This window comes from Melopsittacus undulatus, chromosome 2 (assembly GCF_012275295.1).
Source record: "Melopsittacus undulatus isolate bMelUnd1 chromosome 2, bMelUnd1.mat.Z, whole genome shotgun sequence".
NCBI lineage: Eukaryota > Metazoa > Chordata > Aves > Psittaciformes > Psittaculidae > Melopsittacus > Melopsittacus undulatus.
Genome location: NC_047528.1, coordinates 2,527,805 through 2,541,913, shown reverse-complemented (window position 1 = coordinate 2,541,913; position 14,109 = coordinate 2,527,805). Strand labels below are relative to the sequence as shown.

Here is a 14,109-nt window from a genome sequence, read left to right as displayed (position 1 = left end):
TCCTTTGCTCTGTTCAGGTCTTGGGCACTAAAGAAGGTTCTTGCAAGGAAGGGATGCAAGTATTCCCATTCACTCCATGGAAATCATGGAAGTTAGCTTTATCTTCTTGCAAAAAGAATGAGAGCAATAAGAGATTACAGGTCGGAACTAAATGTAGGGGGAGAGCAGATTCCTAGGAACAAAGAGGATTAGGAAAGCAAAGACCTGAAGCAGACACCAAATAAAAGGTACCCTACACATTGACTTGCTTTCCTTTTAAATGAAAGGCTGAAATACCACAGATTAACTTGGCAGTTAAGGATTAACTAGGCTGAAGGAAAAGTCTGGATTGCCCAGACATCCAGCTCAAAGGGTTTACACCTATGGAGACAGTCAATGGTCAGGGCAATGGTAACAGGGACAGACTCACTGTCATAGAGTCATAGAATAGTTGGGGTTGGAAAGGACCTTAAGATCATCCAGTTCCAACCCCCTTCCATGGGCAGGGACACCTCACACTAAACCATGGCACCCAAGGCTCTGTCCAACCTGGCCTTGAACACTGCCAGGGATGGAGCATTCACAACCTCCCTGGGCAACCCATTCCAGTGCCTCAGCACCCTCACAGTAAAGAACTTCTTCCTTAGATCCAATTTAAACTTTCCCTGTTTCAGTTTGAACCCATCACCTTGTCCTATCACTGCAGTCCCTGATGAAGAGCCCCTCTCCAGCATCCTTGGAGCCCCCTTCAGACACTGGAAGCTGCTCTGAGGTCTCCACGCAGCTTCTCTTCTCCAGGCTCAACAGCCCCAGTGTTCTCAGCCTGGCTCCATACAGGAGCTGCTCCAGCCCCTGCTCATCCTCGTGGCCTCCTCTGGACTTGCTCCAACAGTTCCATGTCCTTGTTATGTTGAGGACACCATAATCTCTAGAGACAACCAGCCTGTTACATGCTCCTTATACACACACACACATATAGATAGATAGATAGATAGATAGATAAAAGCAACATCTTTAGCAGCAACAAAAGCATGTGCAAAGAGACTTCCAGAGTCTTTAGTTGGCCCCTGATAATCAAAGACTGATGTGAAGGAAGTCCAAAAGTCTTGGAGTCCTACGAGCCTACAAGCTCTGAAAATCTGGATCTGTTACCATAAACCCCATCAATTCCTGAACAGCATTTGCTCTAATAAGTTAGACAGGCTCTCACACCACGGGCTTTCAACATTTCAGCTACAGCTCCATCATGTTTCATGCTGGGTAGTATAGGCATTCAAATGACTTAATTAGATGATCTTTAAAGGTCCCTTCCAACCCAAATCATTCTATGGACTGTAAATCCCACACATAATCCATGAAAGACCAGCTGATGTGCCTACCACCCTGTGAAGGGTTGAGGGATAAACCAAAGAGCCCATGACCCTAACTACCCATTCCATTAGATGATTTAGTATCTTTATGGCAAAATCCAGTTGATAAAGGCAGCTCCAGGAAACAGGATCCCAGAAAATCATAGAACTTACTGAGAGATGGAAAGCTGAGAAAAACATTAAGATATCAGCACAAAACATCTTGGTTTTTAAAAGCAGCCAAATACTGTGCAAAACCAGCATCATATGATGTTCTGAATAGGGTCTGAGCTGGAGTAGTATCTATTGGACAGTTCTAACAGCCCCAGACTCCAAACATGACTCAGGGCCAGGGCCATGCTGTTACACTTCAGTCCCCAATGCTTAAGAACCTCTTAATATCTTTCCTGCTCTAAAGAATCCAAAGACCCTTTTCTCTAGGAATGATGATGAAATTCCCAGGTACTCTTTATCCTATTTACAACACTTCAACTTTTCACCTAAATACAGTGAAAAACAAGCAACCACAACCACAAAATCATCATTCACTTCCACTTCCCAGTCACAGCTCTACCGGCCTCAAGGTACCAGCATTTACTCTATTTTCCTGTCTTTTTAGAGCTTAAAGCCTTAACAATGCAACCATCTTTTAAGCGCAACTATATGAGGTACGAGTTCACTCCATGAGCCTTTGTGCCCATTGAAAAGACTCCAAATGACAGAAAACACAACATTCCTTGAGAATCCTATTTAATTGTCCTAAATCTATGGGAATTTGTCAAGTTTCCACTTTAATGCCTCTCTACCAGACTAAATGCCCCTAAAGACAATTCCTTCTTGCATCAGAACCCACAAATAATATCTTAAGGTACTTTTTGCCTAACTTTCTCTCTGATAAGCTATGTGAAGCTCTGAATTTATCATAGGGTAGGTGTTGTGTTTCCACTGGAAGAAACCAGCTTCACAGATATTCAGGACAGATTTTGGGTAGAGGAGAAACTCAAAGCCCCATCAGCATGGAAGGAAACTGCACTAGCTAATGTAGGTACAGGATTGATGTAAAGCAAGATCTACACATTTACATCAAACCCAGGGAAAGGAGCAAGTCCTGACCCAACAGAGACACACAGGCACTAAACACACTGTTTTCCAATACAGGTTAACCTTGAATCAGTATGATTTTTCTAGTTCATTATCTTAAATTATGCTCAGACTTCTCTGATTGCCAAGACGAAATCATCTGCCTTTGCAGCATACCTATGGGGTAAACCCCTTAGACTTCAGGAACTATTTATACACTAGAGACAAAAGCATTTAAGCTAAAGTTTCCCTGACTTCTGATGTTTTTAAAGGTCTTAGGTGGCTTGTTTCTTTTTAAATCCCATCTATTTAGTCATGCACTCTGTTCAAAGGGCCTTCCACATGCAAGATGACACAACTGGAAGTAGCTTATCTACTTAACCCTGAAATCTCAACAGCTCATTTAGTCAGTGAAAGACTGAGAATACCTTTACCCCTTGTCATTCCTCTAACTTCAGTTCACTACTTCAGCATCCTGATTTGAAACCGCATGGATGTACTATTGCAGTACCAGAGCACATCTGTTACAACACTGAATTCAAGCTGACTCTTTAATGGTGTTTTACTTGTTCTGCAGTTCATCCCCAGCTTACTGCTAAGTTACAAGCCTAGTACCTATTAATTCCCAGTACCAAAGAGCATCAGCATCACCATGGTTCACCTTTCTTCTATTCCAAGGAGGGTCTTCAAATTAGCTTCAGGAAGGAAGATGCAGCTCATTAGGGAGAAGGGATATGCAAATGTCATCTTACACACTAATGTGTTATTTTTAGCAGCTCAGTGTATTTATAAGGCTGTGAGGAGTGGATACACGGCTGCAGTGAGATAAAGTAAGCATCCCAGGGGTAGGACAGGGAACAGGCAGCACTGCCTGGAAAAGGGGGGAGATGAGCAAATACTCCGAGTGTGTCTTCTTACAGTTGTTCTCAAAACTCAAGCAATTAGGGGTAAAAATAACATCTTGACCCTAAGTTTTAGCAGTAAGAAATACACATAAGTTAAAGGTATTTATATGGTGAAGTGCTGGGACAAATTAAATAAGAGAATCTGCAAAAAACAAGCTTCATTTGGGATAACGAGAAGAGTTTCAAGAATGCATTGATTACAAAAGTCTCTTCTCTGAATTCTTTATATGACCCCTAAATACCCCACAATGTGCTACAGTTTTGCCAGTCTGAAAACAATTACATCTCATAGCAACAGAGAAAGCTTTTACCTTTTTAAAGGAGATTTGCTGCCTTCAAGGATCTGTCAAACAGTTCACTGCAGATGTTCATACCTTTGCTGTGAAGTCATCACTAAAGATGCAAACACGTGTCTTGTATCATCCCTGGTAGTGATCAAGGCCAGGCTGGACACAGCCTTGGGTGCCATGGTTTAGTGTGAGGTGTCCCAGCCCATGGCAGGGGGCTTGGAACTGGAGGATCTTAAGGTCCTTTCCAACCCAAACCGTTCTATATAAAGCATCGGAACAAATTGGAACAGAATTCAACAATGTACATCATGCATTAGGAGTGTCAAATTCACCTTATGCCACTTCTTCGTATCCCCTTTTAGCTGGAGAATGTATACATTCACCTAATCCCGAGCCTGTAATTCATGGCAAAGTTCTTGGGCAAAAGAGCTATAGAAAAATCTTGCTCTATTTTATATCCTCATGGCTTTCCAGACATGTCAAAACATACTCAAAACCATAGAATCGACTGGTTTGGGTTGGAAGGGAGCTTAAAGCTCCTCCAGCTCCAACCCCTGCCACAGGCAGGGACCCCTTCCACTGGAGCAGCTGCTCCAAGCCCCTGTGTCCAACCTGGCCTTGAACACTGCCAGGGATGGGGCAGCCACAGCTTCTCTGGGCACCCTGTGCCAGTGCCTCAGCTTCTGCCTAAGAGCTCATCTCAATCACGTTGTGCATTTGCAAAGCAGGATTCTCTTCTCCATGCTGAACAACCCCATACAGTTGTTCATATACAGCACGACCCCAGATGACAATGCAAGTTTGATGTAAGCCAGAAGAACTGTGTGTCATCTGTTCCGGGCTTCTCACAACTGTGTATGGAAAAACTACAGCTGATGCCATACACTGGCATCTGCAAAGCACAACACTACCCAACCCTGCTGGCAGTGATATCTGAATTCAACTGCTTTTTGACATTCTGCAGCAGTGTGGAACTTCCAGGACTTTGATCAGAATTTGGTCACCATTATTTGATTTAAACAAGAGTAAGAGCTTCGAAACAGCTATCAAACCCTAAACTGGCATACTGATAGGGTTATTCCTTTTACTATAGAAAGAGATATGCTAAGCTTCATTTCATATATTCTCTTCTATCCAGAGCACTAAGTACAGCAGAAACCAAACTAATACTTATTCCAACACAAATTTAACACAAAAGTAATTAGGACTGTAACTCACTACATTCTGGCATTTGCACATTACCAGGATGCTTCTCCACTATAATAAACCATGTTAATTTGGAACTAATATTGATGGAGAAGAAAACAGAAGGGGAGAAAGAAAGTGTATGAAAGTCATAGGACCTTCATTTAGGAATGACTGGAGTTAGATGAAAAACCAGCACCATCTAGGGGGTACTGCATGTTCCTACACAGTGGATACTCAGGACAAGTAAGATAAGTTAGTTTTGAGGTTTTGTATTTCTTAGTTTTGAGTTATTCTAGTTGGGAGTTAATCTTAGCTACAATATCAACAGTAAAATCACAGCTTAAAAAAAAGACTGACGCAAAAAGCTGTATTAGACTTTGGATGAAATCTACTTACAGTAGTACTTCAGCACCAAAAAGTGGGCAGTTAGGCTTATAGATGTATATACAATTAAATGATATGTCAAAAGTCTCAAAATGCTTAGTTATTTATAATGAAATCTATACAAAACAGGTAAAAACGTGTTTTTTATATACATTTGGAGAAAAAAAAAGTATTGTCTTCATTAACAGAATGTATTAAACTGGTTCTCTCCTCCCACCTGAACCCAAACCTTTGTCTGTGGCTTGTAACTATCACAAAAACCCAACGTATTGCTTCGACAAGCCGAGTCATAAGGCTAACTTCTGAAACCTAACACTGTATATTGATTTAAGCTTTTAAACTGCCAAAAAATGGTCACTTTAAAAACAGCATGTAAGAGTAAAATACGGGTTTTTACAAGCCTTGAAGCACATTTCACAGGTTCAGCTTGGAAAGATGCTGAACCACATATCCCCGATTTTGAAAACTGATTTGTAGCAAAATGCATCCCCCCCTCCCCTAAACAAACACCCCATGGTTTGTATTTGAATTAACAGACCTGCCTGTTTCACAGGAACTTCTTAAACAACTTGGCCTCACTTTAAACTTCACATTTCAATAAATAACCCAAAGTTTACCTAGAGCAGATGGAGCATTTCGTGTGCTTACGGCACAAAGAAACACCCCGCGTGCCATCGTCACTCTACTTGTTGTAAAGCAAATCCACTTTGCTACCAGTTAGTGATTTTGCTTACTTCCAAACATTCAATTTAAATCAAGATAAACCTCTAATTTTAGGCTAATGAGAAAAAAGAACAAAACCAACCCCAAAAATCTTAACTCTAAGTGAGCACAAGTGCAAGAAAGCGAACCAATTCCAAAATTCCTGGGGCTTTTCCAGCACTGTCAGAGACACTTTTTCTCTCACATGCTATTTCAAAAATACAAATATTTATTAAACATTCTTTTTTTCTCTTCTGATGGTGCTTTGCTCAACAGCTAACAAAAAAAAACCACAGCAAAGTAACAAATCCCTTTTTACTGAAGGCTGTTTCAGTATCTGGGGCTTCAATAGCACGAGCTGTAGAATTCGCTGCAGATCTGCTTTATAACAGGAGTACATTCCACTGTCAGGTTTACTGAATCTCAGTGACTACAGCACGGTTTTTCTTCTCTTTTTGTTCTTTTCCTTCCTGGAAACGATTTGCAAGATGCAGCTTTTGCAATACCGTCTTGTTAAAACACACTGATGCTTCAAGGGTCCAACGAACAACTCTAACAGGCAAAGTGCTCTAAGACATCACAATACAAGGGCATCTTGGATACTCAAAAACCCCAAGATATTATAAAGTGCACTCCAGTGTCCCAATTCCTTAGGATTGTTCAGCAGAACTTCGAGAGGGGCTGGGCTCAGTGCCGTCCTCAGTGCTACTGTCCACATCTTGCTCCATCGCTGTCTCCTCATCATCGAGGCGCTGACTGGTGAAGTTGTTGAGCTCCAGGAGCCCGCTGGGTTCCACTACCACATTGGAGCTGGAGTGACAAGGGATGGAATAGTGAGGGAGGGCCTGAAAGAAAGAAGATTTCAGCTTTAACACGTGTTTTTTTGGCAGGTAAAGACATCTATGCAAGCACTGGTGCTCATGGAAAAGGGATATTTGGTTTCCAAGAGCAGTTTTCTCTATCTAAGGCCCACTGCATGTTACATTAGGTAATGCTTCAAAGCACCCTTTCACCAGAGCAGGTTGTAAAAGATAAGATTTGAATAATCTTACTCTTAGGGCATTGATCCTGGCTTTAGATCTTCACTAAAGCTCTGCAACAGCATATCCAACAGCTAAACCAATGCCCACCATCCATCATTCCTCAAATGCAAAGCACAGATAATACTTTCCTCGGCCTTATCTTGTTCAAACAAGACATTCAAATATAAGGACTGGCTATGGGTTTTGTATACAACACAACACAAGCTCTGGCCCTGCTGACAGCTGTAGCAACACAGATGCTGAGGAAGCACAACACATCTAAGCTATTTATTTCTACATTGGCTTTCATGGGGTGTAAAAACTAAATCTACAACTCTATGCAACTAAAATTCTGAGCAGTATTTCACTTTAGAAACAGCTCTTAGTGTGCCAAAACGATAAATAATACAGATTCCCAAAATACACAGATTTTAAGTAAAATAGAAGTCTACCTTTGTCTATTTAGGCAAATGAGGACTAAAAATGAGTACAAAAGTGATGATTTCTACAAAAGAGAAGTTCACTGCAATGAAGGTTTTACAAAGTAGCATGAAAACTTTGAAAGCTCTGCACACAATTTCCCACATTAGAGGCATTTCCACTGTAACACAAATATGAGACAGAATAAAACCATTTCAATCCACGCTGTCATTTGTGTGAACATCTAACTTGTCTATGACGATTCACGTTATACCTCTGTGAGACCTCAGATGACTTAAATACTTGCTTGGTTGACATTCAGACCACGTATTCCATCATAAAACATCATATTTAAGACAGTAGAATCAATGAAAGTATCAATCATTAGTTAGACAATGACTCAAAGCATTTAGGTTGAAGATCAATAGTCATTTTATCTCAGTAGTGGCAAGAATGGCTCTAAATTAACAAGCTTTCTTCTGAATCCAGATCTTTGGTGAATCTTCCAGGTAAGTAGAACCTCACTATATTTTTACTGCTAGGATTAACAGATGCTATAAAACCTTCTAGATCCATAACAAGTATTGAAGGTCACATTTTTAAGCATTACAAATAAAAGTACTTAGTAAAATGAGATGAGCTTGGGATGTTTTCTTAACAGAAAAATGAAGACACTGAAGACACAGTGAATAATACAGTGATTGAGAAACTTGAACTGAAGTAGTAACTATTCCAAGCATTAAGAACAGAAAAAGAAGCAAAAACTGCAGAAGGAAAACAAAAATAACTCCAGCATCTTTCAGTTGTAATCATCACATTAGATATGAGTTTGCTCTGCTCAACCTTTGTGTTATTTGCTCTGGTCTTGTCTTACCTGGATAACAATTTCTGACGAACTCTCTTCAGCTTTCTTTTGTGATATATTCTGAATGTGTATAAACTGGTTTGTTGGAGGCATTCCTTGTGCATCGAGTTTCCTCTCCGTTGCAGTAGGACCAACAGCAGGAGGACTTGAACTGGATTCTGTATGCGTCTGTTGCTCGGGGATGGAAGTTGCCGTCATCCCCACTGCAGTGACCCTCGGCCCCTGGGTACAAGGTGACGACTCTCCTTCGCTAGCGAGTTTACTAGTGGACATGGCCTTGTTTGGGGGATCCACTACCGTCTGTTCTATGTCTGTATCAATCTGAGCTTCCACCATAGACACTCTCACAATATCTGTTACTGCTGTCTTCTCGGATGCCTGCATGGGAAATAGGTTGGTAACCGGCAACGCCAGTTTGGGCACAGAACTGCCACCTGCTACCTTTGAAACAGAAGGAGGCTGATGCCCCTCAAAAGTTATCTTTGGAACAGTGGATCCTTGCGTTATAATTGGATGCTGCACCTGAAAATCAAATTTTGGTTGTGCATGTTACAGCTAATTTAGATTTGTTAAGTATTATCATCGAAAATAATCTAATCAATATTTCCAAGGACAGTATGGCATAAACAACATACTTGCTATTAGGAAGACAGTTGAAACTCAGTGTTTTAACAAAGGAATTAGCAATGATAATAACAGTTAATTGAAGCCTGGGGGGGGGGGGGGGAAAGCAGCTTTTTAGGCTGCTAGGTAAGGATTGTAGCAGTATAACACCACAGCAGCTTTGTTTTCCTTTGGGATTTACATCCCCATGTGTTTGTTAACCCTCTTGGTTCACATGTATTCCTGAAAGGGCCAAGGAAAAAAAATAACTACTTTTCTGGAGTCAAAATATATGTTTTTTCCCTCTACTTTTCTCAGTCTTTACATTTTTCCTTCCCAAAGAGAAACCAAATTACTCCTGTAAATGAAAGCCACTTCACATCACTTCAGGAAGATGTAAACTACAAAGGAAGATGTACAATGGAGAGCCTCTGGAGACTGCAGTGTGTCCACCTTTACTTCCAGAGAAATAAAAAGCGCTATGGGAATGGAAATTTAACGTGTCAAGATCTTAAAAATTCAAAGGAAATAACTTAGGGACAAATTCCATGCACCAATGGTGGCAGAAATCCATCAAAAACTGTCCAACAAAACACGTTTGTTTGGGTTTTTTGTGAGCTCTATGGATTTTTTGGTTTCCCCTAGAACATGTGCTTCTCTTTCCTAGTGTCAACCTTCTGATGGGGTCATTAACACCAGCGGAATGAGGAGTTCTCTCTCTTTGCCAGGACAAAAACACTGCTACAGCGACAGGGTTGGTGTTTTTTGGTGGGTTTTTGTTTGCCTTGAACAGTGACGTGTATTTTTGCATGCTATCAATATTCCGTTACCTGGCTTGCTGGCTGTTTCTCTGAAGAGGCAGGTAGCTGCATTTGACTCTGGGGGGGTTGGGGTTGCACGTAGATTTTTTGTGCCGTTGGTGCCTGTTGCAGTTTGGGCAGTTGCTGTGTGGTTTTTACTGCCAACACCTGGACTACAGTTTGCTGTGGCTGGGCCACTAAGGTAGGGAGTTGCCTTTCTTTGGCCATCATGTGGTGGGGAGGGTGCTGTGCATCTGGTTTGGTCTGTGCTTGCTCTTGCTGCAAGGGGGTTAGCTTTTGATGCCTTATAGAAAGCTGGGGCATTTGTGGGAGTTTGTGCTGGATTGGATCAGCCTGCAGGTGGATTGTCTGCTTCTGCTTAGTCTGGAAACACTGCAGGGTTTTCACTTGCAGTTGAGTCTGTTCCAGCTGTGGCTGACTCAGTTTTTGCTGTTTTTGTGTCTGCGATTGTGTCAGGGCAGATCTGTAAAACAGGCCAGTCTGAGGATCTAAGGTGTCCATCTCTTCTACTTCTCCTTCCTCAGTTCCAAGCTGTTCACTGTGTTTGGTAAATGCAGTGTGACTGCTTAAGGCCTGAAGAAAAAGTTAAGAGCAAGTTAGTGAAGAGAAAGGCAAATTACAAGAATACACCATTTAAAAATAGTTTTTAATGTTTCAACTGGACTACTTGACATTATTTTACCATTACACTCTCAATTCATGTATAAAAAGACACCCTTACATAGAGATTCTGCAATTCGTAAGTAATTGATAGCCAATTTTATCATGTTCAAGTGTGGTACATCTCTATGTGACATCATTAACTGCATAACTAATGCTCAGTGGAGATTATGAAGCCCTCTCACGTGTCAGACTAAGGTTCAAAACCCCTAACGTTGCATGGCAGTTGGATATGAAACACCAGAAATCTAAATCTGCCCTGTTTAAGTTTGATCCCATTGCCCCTTGCACTATAACTACAGTCCCTGATAGAGTCCCTCTCCAGCATCCTTGTAGCCCCCTTCAGATACTGGAAGCTGCTCTGAGGTCTTCATGCAGCTTCTCTTCTCCAGGCTGAACAGCACCAGTGTTTTCAGCCTGCTGACTTAACAGTCTCAGTCTCATTAACAGCCTCCCTTTTACACCACCACCCTCACATCAAACAGGCAGTAATAAAACCAAGTTATTAATTTGCCTTTCCACTTAGCATTTTCAGTGGCAGCAACACAACACATTCATTCAGAACAAGCCCAGATCTATATAATCCACATAGCCTACTGCTGTTTATAGTGTTGGGAAAAGGAAGGGTACAACCTGCTGCATGATATGGGTAATTGCGCCCGTGGAAGATGCAGGGATAGATTTCACCACAACAGAAGTCTGCGTTGCTGTCTGTGACTGAGCCACATGCTGCAGGAGAGTCCTCTGGGGCTGAGATGACTGCTGGTGGGGCTGGGACCGATGGCTGACTGAAAGTAAAGAGGTCAGTGGCACTTCTCCAGAGCTAACTGCTGTAACGTCAATTATTTTCTTTGCATTTAAGCTTCAACTGAAAGCGTATGAGTGAAATAAGGATCTGAGTATGAAAACCATCTTTCACTGTATGCTAGCTTCAGCTTTTAAGGGTAGATCTATTCTGAGAAGCATCGTAAAGCAGCAACTCTGAGGTTTTGCTTTTGTCTCTGTTTCTTAAGTGCCCACACTTGATCCAAACCTTTGGCCTCCCTCTCCCAACACACTGACTTTGCAAGCAGAATGTATACTTCATTTTTCAGCTGGGTTCTTTATACAGCACCAGGTGTGCAGAGCACAAGTTATTCTGTGGTTTGTATGCTGTTAAAAGCACCTGCGCAACTGACTGCAATGAAGAACAGCAAGCCTTGCTCACTGGATTTCTACCACTGATAAACTGCAACAAAGACTCTCCAGAGCACAGGCTGAATTAGAATGATTAGCAATTGGGAGATATTTGGGTATTATGAAAGTAAGTGAGGTTTGTCACAAATAACAGACCAAAACATGGAGACCTTGCCATGGATCTGTGGCACTTTTTAGAACAGATCATAGAATACTTTGGGTTGGAAAGGACCTTAAGATCATCCAGTTCCAACCCCTGCCATGGGCAGGTACACCTCACACTAGACCATGGCACCCAAGGCTCTGTCCAACCTGGCCTTGAACACTGCCAGGGATGGAGCATTTATCACTTCTTTAGGCAAACTGTACCAGTGCCTCAACACCCTTCAGAGTAAAGAACTTCTTCCCTATATCTAACCTGAACTTTCCCTGTTTCAGTTTGAACCCAGCATGAGTTATGGAGCTGTGGTGATAGCTCTGTAATCAAATAGTGGATTGACAGAGAAGTGATCTTCTGCGGAGGGAAAAACCAACCCAATACCACAATATTGATATTGATAATCCATTTTACAGTCACTGATAAGACATGAATCCAAATACTTGATGTCTGTCCATACCAGAATGAAGATATTTGCTTTAAGTTTTTAGTGACAAAACAGTAACTGCAGGAGAACAAGCAAAGTTTAAATGCAATTGTAACATCACTTAAAGTTAAAAAGCTTCTAGTGACCTTCCTGGAAGTTAAAAGCAAGGTCATATTTTGAATTAAGATGGTAACTTTACTATGCCACTCCCTAAAGGAGGTGGATTAGATCAGCACTGGCCTGCATGCTGTGCCACATCAGTCATGGATATCCCCCAACAGCTCCTGCACAATTAAAACCTTCATTTAAAAGTAAAGTTTCTAACCTATATGGTTGTGTAGATACTCTTCCGAATGTGAACCAATACAGTGTTGTCTTCCTGAGTCTGTAGACAGAAAACGGTGACACTAAGATGTGGGAAGTGCTCCCTTCATCTCACAAGGAAGCATATGCTGAATCCCAGCTCCCATAGAGATTAAAGGGTGCTTAATCCTTCAGTTGAGGTGCATGCAGGAGATTTCACAACAGATTATAGACTGTTTGCTATCTTACTACTCAACCTTTAGCAGAAAATACAGCTACATGGATTACTGAATCCTTAGAAGCACAAATTAAAGCAAAGAGAAACATGGAGTCACTTGCATCGTGCACAGAAACTGGGGGAAGAGACAAAATTAAGAGCAAACCAACCAGTTTTGTGCTGTAGAAGGAACTGCTGCAAGTCAAATCACAGCAGCCTGAGTTTCTTTCGTAGCATCCTGTAGATCAAGTCAAGGTTTATAAAAGTCCCAGTATTCAAATCACAGCTCAAGGCAATTCTCAACTTCTGCACTTTGTACAGCTTCTAAGCTGCAGGAAAGGACTTAAGTCTACACAGACACCAAATGTCATTTCCCATCCTCCCTGCAAAGGGCCCTATTTTACACCAGCAGCAAAACCTGGAACCTTGAACAGCAGCTCATCGCACAGTATCTGTGTCAGGGAAGATAACTGTTAACTGGAGATTGCTTAAACACTCTATTGTCCTTTTCAGTTTGTTCTAACTGAGATCCAAGGGAGCACAACCCAAACATTCAAAATTGAAGATACACTGTTATTTAAAAGAGCAACAATAACATCCTCCCTAGCTCTGGTTTCACAGATTTACACCATACAAAGGATGGAAGCGAGGGGAGGAGGTACAAAGCAGGCAAACAAAGAGTGTAAATATCAGACTAGACATTTACCACAAAACCTCTGGGATTATGGATCTGTACTTATGCAATTTAATGCTATCAAGTTTTATTGCTCTCTGCCAGTGTGCAGATTTCACACACTTTTGCTTTCATTTTCCAAATGAAGTAGGGTGACCAATAACATGGACTTAAGAAATTAAAATGGAAAACAGGAAATTTAAGCCTCTTATCTCTGCATGGGAAGTAGCTCACTTCATGTTTTGGGGTAACAGGGAGCAACAGAGACAAGAGTCAAGAGCTGAATCTCACCTGTAATTTCAACTTGAATACCTAATTGCTTAAAAAGTGGAAATTTATCAGTTCAAAGTCTTCTTTCAAATCATGGAATCAGAGACTGGTTTGCGTTGGAAGGGAGCTTAAAGCTCCTCCAGCCCCAACCCCTGCCATGGGCAGGGACACCTTCCACTGGAGCAGCTTTGGACCTGTGTCCAACCTGGCCTTGAACACTGTCAGGGATGGGGCAGCCACAGCTTCTCTGGGCACCCTGTGCCAGCGCCTCAGCACCCTCACAGGGAAGAGCTTCTGCCTTACATCCTATCTAAATCTCCCCTGTTTCAGTTTGAACCCACTCCCCTTGTCCTATCACTACATGCTCTTATAAAATGAAGAAACTGGGCACTACATTAACATGCTAAATGCACACTTGTCTTAAAAACTCAGTCTTGGTAAGCAAGTAACAATTTGCAAGCATGGGTTAAACTAACCCAAAGCCTGACTCCTCTTGATATGTACAGAAAACAGCATACAGTTCCTGTAACTGCATTTTCTACTTTTTCCTTACTAGATGTTTTCCTTAAGGACAAGTGGGACAGCCTGTCCTCTCCATCAGATCATGGGACACAGATC

The 14,109-nt window shown here is 41.7% G+C and overlaps 1 protein-coding gene across 11 annotated transcripts in view; it reads right to left on the bottom strand.

Moving 5' to 3' along the window:
* Positions 1 to 5,260: 5,260 nt before the first annotated feature.
* EMSY (EMSY transcriptional repressor, BRCA2 interacting) overlaps positions 5,261 to 14,109 on the bottom strand; it is a 39,544-nt gene continuing 30,695 nt past the window's right edge. For 5 of the 11 annotated variants that reach the window (XM_034074605.1, XM_034074598.1, XM_034074599.1 and 2 more), the window contains 5 exons: positions 12,354 to 12,413; positions 10,902 to 11,056; positions 9,618 to 10,181; positions 8,194 to 8,706; positions 5,261 to 6,722 (listed from right to left, as the gene is read on the bottom strand). In XM_034074605.1, coding sequence (XP_033930496.1) covers positions 6,528 to 6,722; positions 8,194 to 8,706; positions 9,618 to 10,181; positions 10,902 to 11,056; positions 12,354 to 12,413 — 1,487 coding nt within the window. In that variant the 3' untranslated portion in view covers positions 5,261 to 6,527. The remainder of the gene's footprint in view (positions 6,723 to 8,193; positions 8,707 to 9,617; positions 10,182 to 10,901; positions 11,057 to 12,353; positions 12,414 to 14,109) is intronic. The other 6 variants (XM_034074608.1, XM_034074600.1, XM_034074601.1 and 3 more) reach the window with 3 other exon arrangements.